Source organism: Manis javanica, chromosome 1 (assembly GCF_040802235.1).
Source record: "Manis javanica isolate MJ-LG chromosome 1, MJ_LKY, whole genome shotgun sequence".
NCBI classification, from domain to species: Eukaryota; Metazoa; Chordata; class Mammalia; order Pholidota; family Manidae; genus Manis; species Manis javanica.
The window spans coordinates 111,829,641-111,844,651 of record NC_133156.1 but is presented as its reverse complement, the minus strand read 5'-3'; the positions used below and the strand labels follow the sequence as shown (position 1 = coordinate 111,844,651).

Genomic DNA, 15,011 nt, shown 5'->3' with positions numbered 1-15,011 from the left:
AGAATTTTGTGTGATAATTTTGAAAAATGTTATAAACTTCATTAAGACATATAAAAGAAGCACTTAGTAAAAAAAATATTTATGTCACCTGCCTCAGTGGAAAGTCCACATGTTGATTGTTTCAAATTACTCATTGCTTTAATGCTATCCACAGAGAAACAAATACCAACAGTCCTTTTCCCAAAAATGTATCCAGCAGAGTAGAAAAAATTGTGAGACAGATAAAGATAGAGACCTGAAAAATAATATGATGCTTAAAAACTAATGTTCAAATAAAAGGTACATACTAAACTGTATGCAGACAATAGCCATTATGTTTAAAAAAAGGTTGTAACTGTACAATAGAGGGAATTAAAACCTGAAAGGTGATGCCTTGGAAAGGAGAATGCTGGGCAGCAAGGGGCTGTGACTTAGGGAAGGGACCCCCAGGCTGTGACTTATGGGAGGGACCCCCAGGCTGTGATTGAGGAGAGGGCCCCCCAGGCTGTGACTTAGGGGAGGGTCCCCCAGGCTGTGACTTAGGGGAGGGACCCCCAGGCTGTGACTTAGGGGAGGACCTACGCAAAACCAAGGCTCCAAGCCAGAAGTCACCCATGTCAGCAACAAAGGGTATATTTAGTTTTTGTTTAAACTATTAATTCTGAATTAATTAATTATGATAGTTTTAACTCACAAATATTTATTATGTTCTTCCTCATGTTTTTAAAAATTACATGTTTTAAGGGCAATTTTTATTCCCCAGTTTTGTTTCATGGACTTCTTACAAAGCTCTGAAAACTTATTTATGACCTTTCTTGCCTTTCAAGACTTTATCTTTTATAAGCCAGACTGACAGAGCTGGGTCCCTGTCATTGCCCAGCAGAATGAACCAGACCAGTGTAATGGAACATGAAGATCAAGATCTGTAATGCGAGGAGGGACTGAGAGTGGATACAGAGGGCAGGTGATAAACAGGGGCCCACCTGGCAGTCATGAACGTCCAGGAGCAGATATTGAAAGCCCTTCATGTGGAGTAAATAGAGCCATAGTCTCTTTAAAGATCTGGTTTGTGCAAAGAGATGTGGCGCGGGGAGCAGACCAGGCAGCCTCATTCCTGAAAAATCAAACTACTAGCAAACCGAAGCTAAGTCAGGAAGTACAGAAAGCAAACATATTGTATATGCTCATTCATTGCTGACAAAAGAGAAAACTGGTTAGAACATATTAGAAAGTATTTGTCAATAAGTTTTAAAAGGCCCTATATTATTTGTGCTTTTAAACAAGGAATTTACTTAAGATTTTTTAAAGCTATGATCTACGTTCAGCTAAAGATATTTGATCTTTAGAGTCATCATAGCACTATATATAAGAACTATTTTTTAACAAAAGAAATTAGAACAAATATCCAATAAGAGAGAATTAAATAAATAGATTATGGGATAGTCTGCTGCCATTAAAAATAATGTTCCCAGAGAAATACAAATATTGGAAAGCAATTTACTATATTATGATGATTGTTTACATTTTATATGCATACATATGTATATGAGCCACTGTATGTTGATAAATATATGGGCCTATGTGTGTGTATGTATGCATGTGTCTCTCTCTATATATATATAGTCTTCTACAAAGAAAAAAACACTAAATGTACCAAACGTAAATGGTGGTTATTGCTGAGTGGTAGAATTACAAGTGCTTCGTGTCCTCTTTGTTTCCTTTCTCTATGTTTCTATCTTTCCTATAGATAAAATGTTTTAAAAGAAAAATAAGTACAATTTTTCTTTTAAAATGCAGAAGTGTAAATAGGGACCTACCTATTCACAAGATATTGAGCTGTGGTACTTGTAACTGTCTATATAAAATTTGTAGTGTTGAAAAGCTGTCCAGGGCCTCTCGACTCTTTCAGACTAAGAATAAATACCAAGATTTCCAAAATTTGATTTTAATTCTTAGGTTGCCCCTGACCACTTGGTTCCATTTCTTTTCTATCATGGGCAAAACAGATCTATGGCCTATAAACTGTAAGGGATGAAAAATAATTTTCTCTCTATCTTTCTGAGTTCTCAGCTGAGACACCCATAGTAAAAGACAGATTAAGACAATAGAAAAATAAACACAAGTTTATTAACACATACACCTCATGTGTATACATGGAAGGTACCCAGGGAAAAATGAGGGACTCCGGGAGACTTAAAAACCATCTTAATAGGGAAAGAGAAGGTGGATGTAGGGTCTTAGGGTAGAGTAAATGTTTTTTTAAGAAAGATGAGTGACCCTTAGAAGAACAGATGGGAGATGTGATCATTTGTGACAAGGTTTGTCTCAGTGTAACATCTCCTCTCCTGTGGTAAGAATCGATCTTCCCTGGTTGATGAACTCACAGGAGGGGACTGATGACAAGTGAGTTCCTTTTGGAGAATCTGACTTTAGGCAGAAAATGGAAGGTCAGAGAAAGTGTCCTGTCACATTTGCCATTTTTCAGGTGCCTGCAGCTCAAAACAATCAATATAGCAAAGTGGTATATTTTGGGTCATATTTTGGAATGGTATATTCTGCTACCCTTCAGAACCAAAAGCCTTAGATGGCTCCAAAACAACCTGGGGGGCCTCAGAGCATCAGATACAATCTCTTCTGCATCACTAATTCGCCAAAGAAATGAAGTCCTAAGACCCCCACACTATGACTCCACTTCAGTGCGTTCCCCTTGCGCTCCCAAAATGATGGCATTCATTGCATGTGAACCTATGTGAGTAATCACCATTGTTGATGTATTTGTAGGTCCCGAGATGTGGCCGTGGTTAAAGTGACCATGAATTTTGAACCCAATAAAGTGAATATTCAAAAGAAAAACTGCCACGTGGAAGGAAAGGAAACAGTATGCATAAATGCTACAGTGTGTTTTGATGTGAAATTGAAGTCCAAAGAAGACACAATTTATGAAGCCGGTAAGTGTAGTACAGCAAATACTTTGGGCAGGAGGACAATACATTCCTCCAGCATGCTGAAATCCAGTAAGATAATTGTACTTCCCCCTACTATAGGGACTCAAACATCACATTTGCCCCTGTGAGTATGTTGAACCTTGAAAAAAAAAATCCTACTGCCAAAGAATAGGTTAAGGAATCCCATAAATTCTGGAGCAGAAACTGTATACTTATAAGCAATGGCCTCAACACTTCACAGTTCTCTCTCCTCGCCCATTTAATATGAACCATCAGGTACTTAAAAAATTAAGAGGTCGAGTTTTGGAAATTGGACTCTAAATGAGCCTGCTTTTCCTGCCTGTGGGTTTTCACAAACCCTCTCTTCTGCTGCCCTCTCTCCGGTAAGACTGGTATTGCAGAGGACCTGCGTGCATCGCCACCCCCACGTTGCTGAGATCCCTTGCTCCATTCACAAGATGTTCCTGGTTTTTGAGAGTCAGACATGTTCCTTGTATGTGTTCTCAGGCACATCATGTTAGCCTGGGTATCCTCCTCCCTACACTCTACACTTTCTAGGGTAGATTTTTAGTGACATTTAGTTGGAGCCAAAATATGACTCCATTGGCTGCAAAAGAGTACTTTACTCTGTAAACCAACTGTAAGTGGTGTGAGAAAAACCATTCATTGTTAAAATATATTTTTTCTCAGTTTTATCTATATATTCATATTGATGCTCTACAATAGTCCTCTAACTAGAAGATAAATGAGGTGTAGGGATATTAAATAACGATTTACACTTTCATATGCAAAATTATTTCAGTCTTAATTTTTATAAAGTAACTAAGGAATCAAATAAGAATTGTTGCCTTCATAGAAAGTATAAGATTTAACTTGTTTTTTATTGTTATGCCTATTTTATTAGATTTTGCTTATTAAGCTTATTTATTATGTGCTTTGAACATAGTCTATATTAAGATAAGTGTAATTAAACATTACAGGCATAGTGACTGAAAAAGCAGTTCTGTAAAGTTCCTCAAGTTTATCTTCATGACTGTACCCCATTGTACAGCAGTAGTGTGCATGTGCTGTATAAAAGATTATTAGTTGACTGATTGCTCAAGAGATTTTTCTATAATGCGAATTTAAGAGCTGGACCATATGAAAATCACCCCAAATAAATATTTCTCTCAATTATTCTACTTTTATTTTTATAGATCTGCTGTACCGTGTCACACTAGATTCACTAAGACAGATATCACGAAGCTTTTTCTCAGGAACTCAAGAAAGAAAGATTCAAAGAAACATCACAGTTCGAGAATCAGAATGCACTAAGTTTTCCTTCTACATGTTGGCAAGTAAATCATATATTATAGCTGCCTTATTCCAAATCAAGAATTGAGTATAGATGTCTTATATTAAGTCAGTCGGTCTTACTGTTTTATTTCAAAGTATACATCATGAAGTAAACTTTATTGTGTTTGTTCACTTTTATCAGAAAATCACAGGTCTGATTTTTCTAATTTCCAAATACTCTTCATAAAACTATTTTTCATCTTCCCTGTGTGTGTTACCAGACATCCATAGATTATGGAATATTAAAGCCCTGGTGTGCTTATTGAGAAGAGACCATATGTCTTCATTTACTTACTCATTTCTTTCATTCATTCATTTATTCTTCAACTTGAAAACATCATTTACCTTTTGTGTCCTTGTCGGTCAGATGTTCATGCTAAGTGATTAAATGCCATGAGAGGAAACTGTTGTGCCATATGCTTTCTGGAGTCTCTTCCTGTTCTCTGAACTATGTATTTCACAGCTTGACTTTAAATGGAAGGGAAAAAAATCTGGTATTTTCTATCACCTCTAGGTTACCTGAGCTTCTTTCTATTACAGTGAATGAGGGAGCCTTGGAAAACAAATTATTAATCTCTAGAGGTGGTGGAAGGCCAGTTTGCACCATTTTAAATGTATTTTATGAAGTCATTGTATCATATGTGGGGAGCACTCCCACCTAAGGTCAGGAATTTATGAAGCATTTTCTTAAAAAGTACATGATACTAAGAAAAGGATGTAATAAGAAAATGCTTCATTTGAATTGATAAATGAAGATTGAGACTTAGAAACTTAAATATGATCTTGGAAATCCCCAAGGCCAATTTTTCCCCCACCTTATGTTTGTGTTCTTGATGTATTCATGTTCTACAGTTTGAAAATATTGTAGTTAGGTCAGGAAAGTGACAGAAATCATAGATGCTCATAGGCTATATTTATTATTCCTCAGTGATTTCACATCAATATCCCCTATGACATATATCTAAATAAACTTACTCTATCAGCATTAAGATCAATCTATGATCAGAAAAAAATTAAACTGGGGTTATCCTTCTTTTAGGTTCATCAGAACTGGACATTTAGGAGTTATAACTCAGATATTTGAAAGGGCATGAAACCAGATGTGGCACTGCCCCCAACATGCTAGAAAATCACTGTGGTGCATATTTATTTGTCCAAAATTTAGTGTCTAGCTATGTCTAGGCACTGAAATTAAAAGGAATGAGCTAGTTGCAAATTATCCAAAATTCTTTTGGACTTTAGTGGAATTGTAACATTTGTTCTGGAGTCAGCCTGTGTGGAATTTGTATCCCAGCTTTTTCACATTCCAAGTGATTTTGACAAAGTTGTTTAATCTTTTAGAGGTTCAGTTTTTCATCAGTAAAATAAGGACTATAATAGTTATTCATTTTGGGGAATTGAAATAATTCTCAATAATGTGTGTAAAACTCATAATTCTGGACATGCTATAAATGGTGACTATTACTGATGAGAGTATAAACAATATTGATCCCATTCACATTATTTACATAACATTTCACATTATAAAATTCTTACAACTCAAGGCATATATATTAATGAAATGCATCTCAAAGAAAGTTTGCTCTTTTGAAGTTGGGAGACTTTCCTAGAAGTATTACATAGAGGTTTTTAACCCAAAATCTCAAGAGAATTGACATTGTTGTGCAAGGAGGTTGGGGTGGTATAACCTGCCATGCCAAGTATGGCATATCCATCCCTCTGAGAAGCTGGAGGTGAGTCACCGGTCATAATCAAGGGCTCCTGTATTCCAGTAAACAAGGCAAGTGTCCCTGTAAACAAGGGCAGTGTCCCTTGTTAAGGCAGAAGAGTAGTCCCTCTCCAGTAAAGCATAAGACCGCTGAGGCCATATGTCAGATCAGGTGCACAAGAATGTTCCAGTGAGCCCAACCCACAGGGGCAGAGGAAGGAAGCCATAACAAGGTCAGAACCACCAGGAATATGATACCATTATGTTTATGCTTCAACCTCTAGGACAAGCATGACTTCCGGGACTCAGTGAGAATAACTTTGGATTTTAATCTTACTGATCCAGAAAATGGGCCTGTTCTTGATGATTCTCTACCAAATTCAGTACATGAATATGTAAGTCAGATTTTTTTTTAATTCAGAATAACTGTTTGTGAATATGTTGAGAAAAAACTTGAGACACACAAACAAACACACACAAGCCTACACCAAGTATGCTTTTAAAAAAAAGAATTAGACTCTTCTAGACCTTTCACAACTCTTCTAACTTCCTATTATTTGAATTTAAAGGAACTTATAAATGACACCTATTTTTATCTCTCCTGAATTTAGGACCATTTTAAAGAAAGGCTCTTCTTTATTACTAATGAATACTGGGTGGCTTGGCATGGTTCAGGTATAATGGGTGTCCTACTGAATAAGGCTTGGACCGCAGATAACTAAATAGGTCATCAGCAGCGCTCATCAATCTCAGGCCTCGTTCGTGGGGCCCATCTTGTAAAACTTGCAGAATGGAGATGTGGAGTGGACTGTGTGCTTGCTATGGGCACACCACTGCCCCAAGAGCAGAAGACATCAGAAGAGACTGAGCTATCTTCACCCATTTCCTGCTTCCAAATTCACAGATCTACTATCCCACCCCTGAGTGTGTGAATGGGTAGAAAGGGAGCTCACAAGTGTGGCACCAAGGAAGGAAGTATTAGAGGTGGGGAATTAGTTGGCCCCATACCCCTATTTTCCAATCTCCCTTCCTTCCGTCCAAATATACCTGCTGTTTTTTAAGCAGCAGGCATCAGAGCTTACTGTCTAACCTGGGAACAGGTATTCGGTAGTGATTAAAGCGTGTGTTCTGAAGGAGAGCTTCAGAGCTCTACGGGAACTTCAGGGAGCACTCCCTGAAGCTGACATTGAAGTTCAGAAGTGGAGCAAAGGATGATTTTCCATTCTTATTTGGAGGAGTAGAGGGAGTATTTCGGGCACAGAGATACGTGTGAATGTTCTGAGGTGTAAACAGAGCTAAATTAAACTCACTCTTGTGACCAAAGCTGAAGAGCAAGGGGAGAAAGGTGATTGGGGATGAGGCAGGAAGCACAGGCAGGAGCCAGATCATTCAGGACTTTGTGCCACTGCACAGATTCTTCAGTTTTTGGAAGAGCAATGAAATGTTGATGGCTTTAACTGATTCAGTGATAGTGCTGTATTTGCACTTTGGTAAGGATTACTTCAGCTACAATAAGGAGAATGACGAGGAGGAACGGTGATCAGAACAAGAGTTGGTGCAGGAGAGCATTTATGAAGCGACTGTGTTAGTTCAGGGAGGAAATAAGGGTGCTGGGCTAGAGGTTGTGGTAGAAATAGAGAGGCAAGAAGAAATCTGGGAGGTACTTAGGACAGAGGTAGACAGAACATTTCCGGATGATGGACTGGATTAGGGGGAGGGGCTTAATGAAGACAAGGAGTCAAAGAAACCTCCCAGGTATGTGGCTTGACTGTTTTCTACCCTCTTGATTGAGCTCTATTATGTTCCTTGCTCATGAGTGTTTGATTCTTTTTAATACAAAATCTCATAATCAGAGTTGAGTATTAAAGTGTCTTCTCATAGATTTGCATCTTAGAGTACTTGACTTGATTTTTTTGAAACTCTTCTACACTAGCAGACTAAAAGCCAGTGAAAAACATCTGTGAAAATTGTGCATTCTTCAAAGGACCAGAAGAATTTACAACCAAAAATAAAAGTTTATTCTTTCCCCCTGTAAATTATAGGAACAAAAATATAAAAATCCAGTGAAATCTATTCTCTTTTTGAGTTGCTTTACTTATTGTGGCAATATGTCATTTTTTTGTGCAAGTTAATAGATAATTTTAAATAATGCTCAACTAAATTTTGATAAATACTTTTCTGTGACCATTTCAGATTCCCTTTGCCAAAGATTGTGGAAACAAGAAAAAATGTATCTCAGACCTTACTCTGGATGTATCCACCACAGTAAAGGGCCTACTTATCGTCAGGTCACACAACGATAAATTCAACATCAGCCTCACAGTCAAAAATAACAAGGACAGTGCCTATAACACCAGAACCATGGTGCATTATTCTCCAAATCTAATTTTTTCAGGAATTGAGGTAAGCTTTTAGTTTGATAAATTTATTTATCCTTGTAATAATCATTTATTGAACCTACTTTTCATATTACTGAGCTACTTATTTTTATTACATCGATTTTACAGGACTAGAATGCATTTTGTAGAAAATTAGTACTCACCAATGGTACAAGTATTAAGTTTTTTTAAAGCTTCTGTTTTGATATATTTCTTTAGCAACTTATGACTTCTTGGATTCAGTATGAGGAAAGGATCTCCAATGTATCAAAATTGTATATTTCACAGAGGCCTTACACTGCAGAAATTGAGACTGAGTCGAGGGAAAAAACAAGCATAACAATCAAAGTCAAAACAGTTTAACAAAAGTGCAGGGAGGAAGTAATGAATGTGCCGAACAACAAAAAATATTGACATGCAGAAAAATCAAGATAGTATTTCCCACTTTGCAAAAGCCTTACATTAGGATGAGAGAAGTGACTATGTCCCATTGTCATGACAAAAGTTTTGTATTATTTCAGCAAATAACATAGGTGCATAAGATGCTGTATCAGAAACAATTAGTACTTCCAAATTTGAGCTTCTCTTTTTAATTCTGATCTCTGAATGAATCACCCTAAATTAAAATACTATATATACTTATCTGAATATATATGGTTATATTAAAAAACCAATACACTTACTATATGTAATATTAAAACTCTATTGTCTAGTTTCTGTAAATTCATGCTTTCACTGATACTTCTCTCCATTTTTTAGGATATCGCTCAGAGACATGATGACTAAGATAGGCTTAAAAAATATCCTGTATTATTACCACGTATTCTAGATTCAGTATAGAATGTTAATTATAAATCCAAGTGTGTAAAATGATGCTGGAAAAACATTACCACTGAATTTTTCTCTGGAAAGGAGACAGCATTAAAAATCATTGCCTGTATTCTCTTTAACTGACTGGATGGTCTTGGCAGAGAGGCTGAACTATACAATCCACAGTGCATTCCCTTTACTTCTATTAACAATAACAACAATAATAATGGCAGCCTCTTCTTGACTCATGTTAAGTGCCAGGCACTGTTCATAGAGTATCACTTATTCAATTCTCATTAGTTCTTTTTTAAGTAGTTATTACTGTACTACAGGGATTCTATGACAAACCTTTTTTTCACAGTTTAACACTTCTGAAATGAATTTTACAACTGATATTTTTCTTTAATTGGCAGAATTACTTTTACCTTCTCATTAGCATGTAAAATAATGGTGAATCTCATATTCAATAGCATTTTCCACTTGATGAAATAGAGTATGACTAACCTCAGTTGACAGAAAATCAGACCCAGAGAAGTGAGGAGTCTTGACAAGGAGGAAGCTAATAATGGTGGTGGAATCAGGATTTATCCTGGGGGTCCCAAGGCAGAGTTCATGCTCTTATGTACTATGCTAAACTCTTCCAATGACTTTCATTCATGCTGGGCTCCCCTATGCCAGTCCAGCATGTGTGGATTATTTTGTCAAGTCTCCTAATGACCCATCTCCTTATGACTTAGGTGCTCTTAGTATTTCTGTTTTACAGTGGAAGATATAGACAAGATAGTGTGATATGCATTGTCCATCAACGTTCCTTAACTTAAGAATTGTTTTCAGATTTCCCATGGCTGTGATCCCAGAATTCTGTGATTCTCCCAACTAAACTGGGAGAAAAACCTTAACAAGACCGAGTCCAAGGCACACCTGTGAAAATTCTCAAAAACCACACTCAAGAACTTCACCTAATGTCTGCTCTAATTCTGTTTACTTTCTCTTCCTAGGATATCCAAAAAGATAGTTGTGAATCTAATCATAATATCACATGTAAAGTTGGATATCCTTTCCTGAGAAGAGGAGAAGGGGTAAGCAGATTATACAACATACATGTGGCAAATGAATATGAAAAATATCATGCTCAAAGTCAAATATATAAATCCCTCTAATGGTAGTTTAGGGTGATGTAGATAAAGAAGGTTGAGTAGTTTTCAGTATACAGGTTTTGTACTCTTTTGTCAAGTTTATTCCAAAGTATTTTATTCTTTTTTAATATAAATAATATGACAGCATTACTTTCCCTTCTTATTGGTATGTAAAATAATGGTTGATTGTTATTTAGATGTAATTCTTTTCTTACATTTATCTTCAGATTTTTTATGCCTAATGCACAGAAATACAATTGACTTTTGAATATTGACCTTTTACCCTGCAACCTTGCTAAAATTATTTATTAGTTTAATAGATTTTTAGAGGATTCTTTAGAATATTTTATACACAAGATCTTGTATTCTGCAAAGACAGGCGTATTTTCCAATCCAATGCTTATTATTTCTTTTTCTTATCTAATTGCCCTGGCTAAAACTTACAATAATTGTTGATGAGAAGTAAAGAGAATACTTTCATCTCCTTTTCTTTTTTTTTTTTAATTTTTATTTTGGTATCATTAATTCTTCTCCTTTTAATGACAGCAGTTGGTTCCATGAAAAGTAGAGAATAATTATCTTACTTAGTGATAAACAAAGTACTTGTATATATTTTCATTGATGGTTGATTTTCATTATGAATATTTGCTCCTCTATTCACTATTAAATTAAGGAGGGAAATATTTAATTAATCAAAATGATTAAGATAAGAAGATACTTTTCTTACATGACTTAAAAAAAGAAAGAGAAATACTATCCCCAACATTTATTTCAACTTTCTCACATTATAATGTCTTATAATATAAGACTTCAAGTTAGATCCCTCTTCATTAACATGCATCCTAAAAAGTTGAAGAACAGTGGGTAGAACATCTGGAAATGGCAGTCACATATCTATAATGAAATCTTTTAGCTCTTATTTTTTGAAAATGAAAATTCAAAAAGACATTCCCCTTAACATGTATCATGTTACTTAACACAGGTAGTATTGTTCCAGGAAACTAATTATGAAATCATAGTAATTATCATTAAATTCAATAATTGTCTTTTATGTCCATTTTAGCTTATGGAACTAACTAGATGTACCAATTTACTTTTGGAACTTCATTATAAAGTCTATCTCTTGACTGTCCCAAGTGAATTTACTGTAAATTTATATTTGTTCCCTACCAGTCTATAAAACATATATCACTTTTGAAAAAATACACCCATAATTCCTCCAATTTGACATGGAAATAAGGAATGTCAACATGTCTACTTCCTTTGACCACTTTAATTAAACATGAAACTATCTCCATTTCTTAAAGAATAGTGACATATTCTGTGTTATATTCCAGCCATTGGCAATATTAATTACATCTTAATCACTTCTCAACCATTTCTTCCTCTTTTTAGCAATTGCTTGCTGCTTAGGGTAAAAGCTTAAATCAAAGTGTCTCATGTCATCAGTAGAGAGATGGGAAGATAATCTGCAAGTAACTTTTACTTGGTCTTTGTGCTTAAAATATGCTTTGGTTTCAGAACCTGGATTTATAGTTTAAGCATTTCAGGATCAGGTCAATATGCTTCTTTGGCCCCCCTTCTCTGCTAGTATCTTCTGTAGGTCTGAAGACTCATAGGAACGCTGAGACTTAAATGTCAAGGCCATTCTGGGGTCTGAGGAAGGGCAGGGGAAAAAAGAGCTCACTGAGAGGCTCTGGCAATTTGAGCTTTTGTGTTTTTAGTTCAAGCCCACCCAGTAAAGCTTCTTCTGGAATTATGTAAAAAGAAAACTTCAGAGCAGTAGATTCCTAGAAAAAAATGTTTTTTAATGTAACTCAAAATGTATGTGGGAGAAGAAAATACAAAAGAAAACTACATACGTAATATGGTACAACCATGCCAATCTCATAATCCATGAATTCTAGCCATCCCTTCTGTGAATGATACCTAAATCGATTAAAAGAGCTTTAAATATCAAATCTGACCTTCACAAAGATAAAATTTTAGGTAGTCTTATTAATTATGAATTTGGGGCTATTTTTGCTGGCCAGATTCAAAACAACTTTGTTAACACAAACCAAACCAAAACATTTTCCAGTTTTTCTTAGGTATTATTTTCACTATGCAATTTGTAAACAAAACTCACTGCTTTTTTTCATTATTATTATTATAGTTTACTGTATTCTAAAGAGCCAAGTGTTTTAGTTGTTTTCACTTGTTTTTGTTAATTCTCAAATGTTCAAAACATTTTTTATAATATCAGATAAATGGAACCAAGTATGTTTGCCCCTATTTTGTAGTGAATATGTAAAGATGGTTGCTGGTGCTTGGAAGTTTCCATATTAAAAGAGGCTTTAATTATGACTGTTTCATAATCATTTTGTTATTGTGATCTGGTAGACTATAGTGATATAATGAAATAAATAGACTGTACCTCCATGTTAATGCTTTATAGTTCATATAAATGATTTTTATTAATATAATTTGAATAAAGTTTAAATTCAATATTAATATGCAAAGCATATTACATGTTCACATTTAAAAGCATGTGTGTATCATATCTTATTCTGTTTTTGAGATGTGATGAGGTTTTATTTTATAAAATGGTATTTCTTAAATAACTGCAATATCATTTATGTAATTATTTAAACAAAGTAAACATTCTACATTACTTCTTTATCTGTTACTAAACTCAAGATATTTTCATTTCTTAGGTAACTTTCAAAATATTATTTCAGTTTAACACATCTTATCTCATGGAAAACATAACCATTCATTTAAGTGCAACAAGGTTGGTTCATATGCATGCATTAGTGTATATGTGTTCATGTTTATAATTTCTTTCATGTATCTAGAATATTTTGCTTTATAGACTTACTGTAACTTCTCACAGCTTTTATGGGATCAGTAGAAGTAGAAAGCAATTAGCCCCTTTGTTTCACAAAACATCCTTATGAATAATTAACAAAATGAAATTTTCATTTAATAGAAATAATACACCTATCTGGATTAAACCATTGGTTCTATACACTGTAAAAATGTTGTAATCACATATCACTTACATCTGCCAAACTGCATTTAAATTCATTTAAAATTTGATAGCTTTGCTAATTTAAAACTTTTACCTGCTACCCATCAAGGTCAACTGAATCATTAGATGGAATTAGTTTTATGATATCATTTTGTAGGTTAATAAAGTTTATCCAAATCAATCAAAGATTCTAAAATATATCACAGACCAAAAACAGCAAAAAGCTAATAAGGAAATTGAAATAGTGGCTTAACTTTTGTCTAAGTGTAGTTACCCAATGGATCATAAGCTCCTTGAGATAAAGCTCTTTCTTTTGTTGCTTTATTCTCCAGTAACTAGCATGGTGCCTCTCAAATAATAATTACTAAGTAAATGTAGAATGAAAGAATAAATGAGAAAATGAATTAATGGATGAATTAATTCTGTATGCTCAGCTCATTTCAACTCAACAAATATTCATTTGACATCTACTATGGACAAGATATTGAATTAGTCACTGTAGGGAATATAAAAGCTAATAAGGGCATGAACTTCCTCGTGGGATGAGTATTACAGTAGAGTGCTGAGACTAGTATATAAATTATTATAATACAGGGTAGAACAAGGGAATTCATTAGAGAAATATAAACTGTGTGTCCAATTCTTAATTGGCAAGGAGAACCCCGTGAAAGTTTTATCAAGTAGATTATAATTGAGAAAGACCTTAAAGGATGAGTAGCAATTCACAGAGAGGTTGATGGATAGAGTTAGGTGAAACATTTTGGGTAAAATATAGAGTTTGAGCAAAAAATCAAATCTAGATCTATTTGGGGGAATATTGGGTAATCCATTTTAGCTGAAATACCTAGGGAGCGATGGAAGATAAGTAGGGAGTGTGCAACCTATCATGTTACAGTGAATACTGAATGTCAAAATAAGCTATTTTTTTTCTTAATTGAACAGGTCATAAGGAGTCCAGAAAGTTTTTGAGGGTGAAGTCATAGTATAAATCTGCTTCTTAGGAAGGTTAACCTAGCTATGGTGTGGAATGGGTAAGAGAGAAAGGGTCCATTCATGACAAAATCCCAGTCACACGAATGTGTGTAACCCAAGCAGGTTGCTGCTTTTGCCACCCCTGTCAACCCAAGCCACTGCATACCCTCGGAAACAAGCAGAGCTGTTACAGGCACATGGCCCTTCTGTGGGGCAAAGTGCTAGGAGCTGGTAAAAATGAAAACTAACACTAAGTATTTTTTATGTCTTAAGCACAATGTTAAGCACTCAACAGGTTTTTTGTCTTATTTAATCATAATTTACTAATCACTTAATGATAAAATCCCATTTTATAGATGAAGAAACATACATACAGAGAGATTAAATAACTTGCCCAAAGTGTATTAATGTTTAAGAACAACTCCACTCACTCTGGCCCTAGAGCCAGTGTTGGTAACTGCGACATCAGTGGTACATGTTTTTTTTAAAACACAGGGAAGTATCAGATATCTGTGTATATATAAATGTCAATAAACATACACGCATGTGTTTGCATAATATATAAATGAAATGAAAATCAAGAGAATAAATAAGTGCTTAACAAATAACATAAGCATCAAGTACTTAGCATGGAAAGACCTTTAAGCTAGAAGACAAGATTTTAGATTTACTCTTATCTGTGTGATCCTAGTTGTGTCTCTTTACGAGGTCCTTATCTGTGATAAATAAGAATCA

The 15,011-nt window shown here is 34.9% G+C and overlaps 1 protein-coding gene across 2 annotated transcripts in view; it reads left to right on the top strand.

The window, feature by feature from the left end:
• The window catches only part of ITGA1 (integrin subunit alpha 1), a 154,799-nt gene that overhangs the window by 117,435 nt on the left and 22,353 nt on the right, over window positions 1–15,011 (top strand). For both annotated transcript variants that reach the window (XM_017666357.3, XM_037022046.2), the window contains exons 16-21: window positions 2,761–2,927; window positions 4,121–4,257; window positions 6,252–6,362; window positions 8,161–8,370; window positions 10,154–10,234; window positions 12,988–13,064. In XM_017666357.3, coding sequence (XP_017521846.3) covers window positions 2,761–2,927; window positions 4,121–4,257; window positions 6,252–6,362; window positions 8,161–8,370; window positions 10,154–10,234; window positions 12,988–13,064 — 783 coding nt within the window. The remainder of the gene's footprint in view (window positions 1–2,760; window positions 2,928–4,120; window positions 4,258–6,251; window positions 6,363–8,160; window positions 8,371–10,153; window positions 10,235–12,987; window positions 13,065–15,011) is intronic.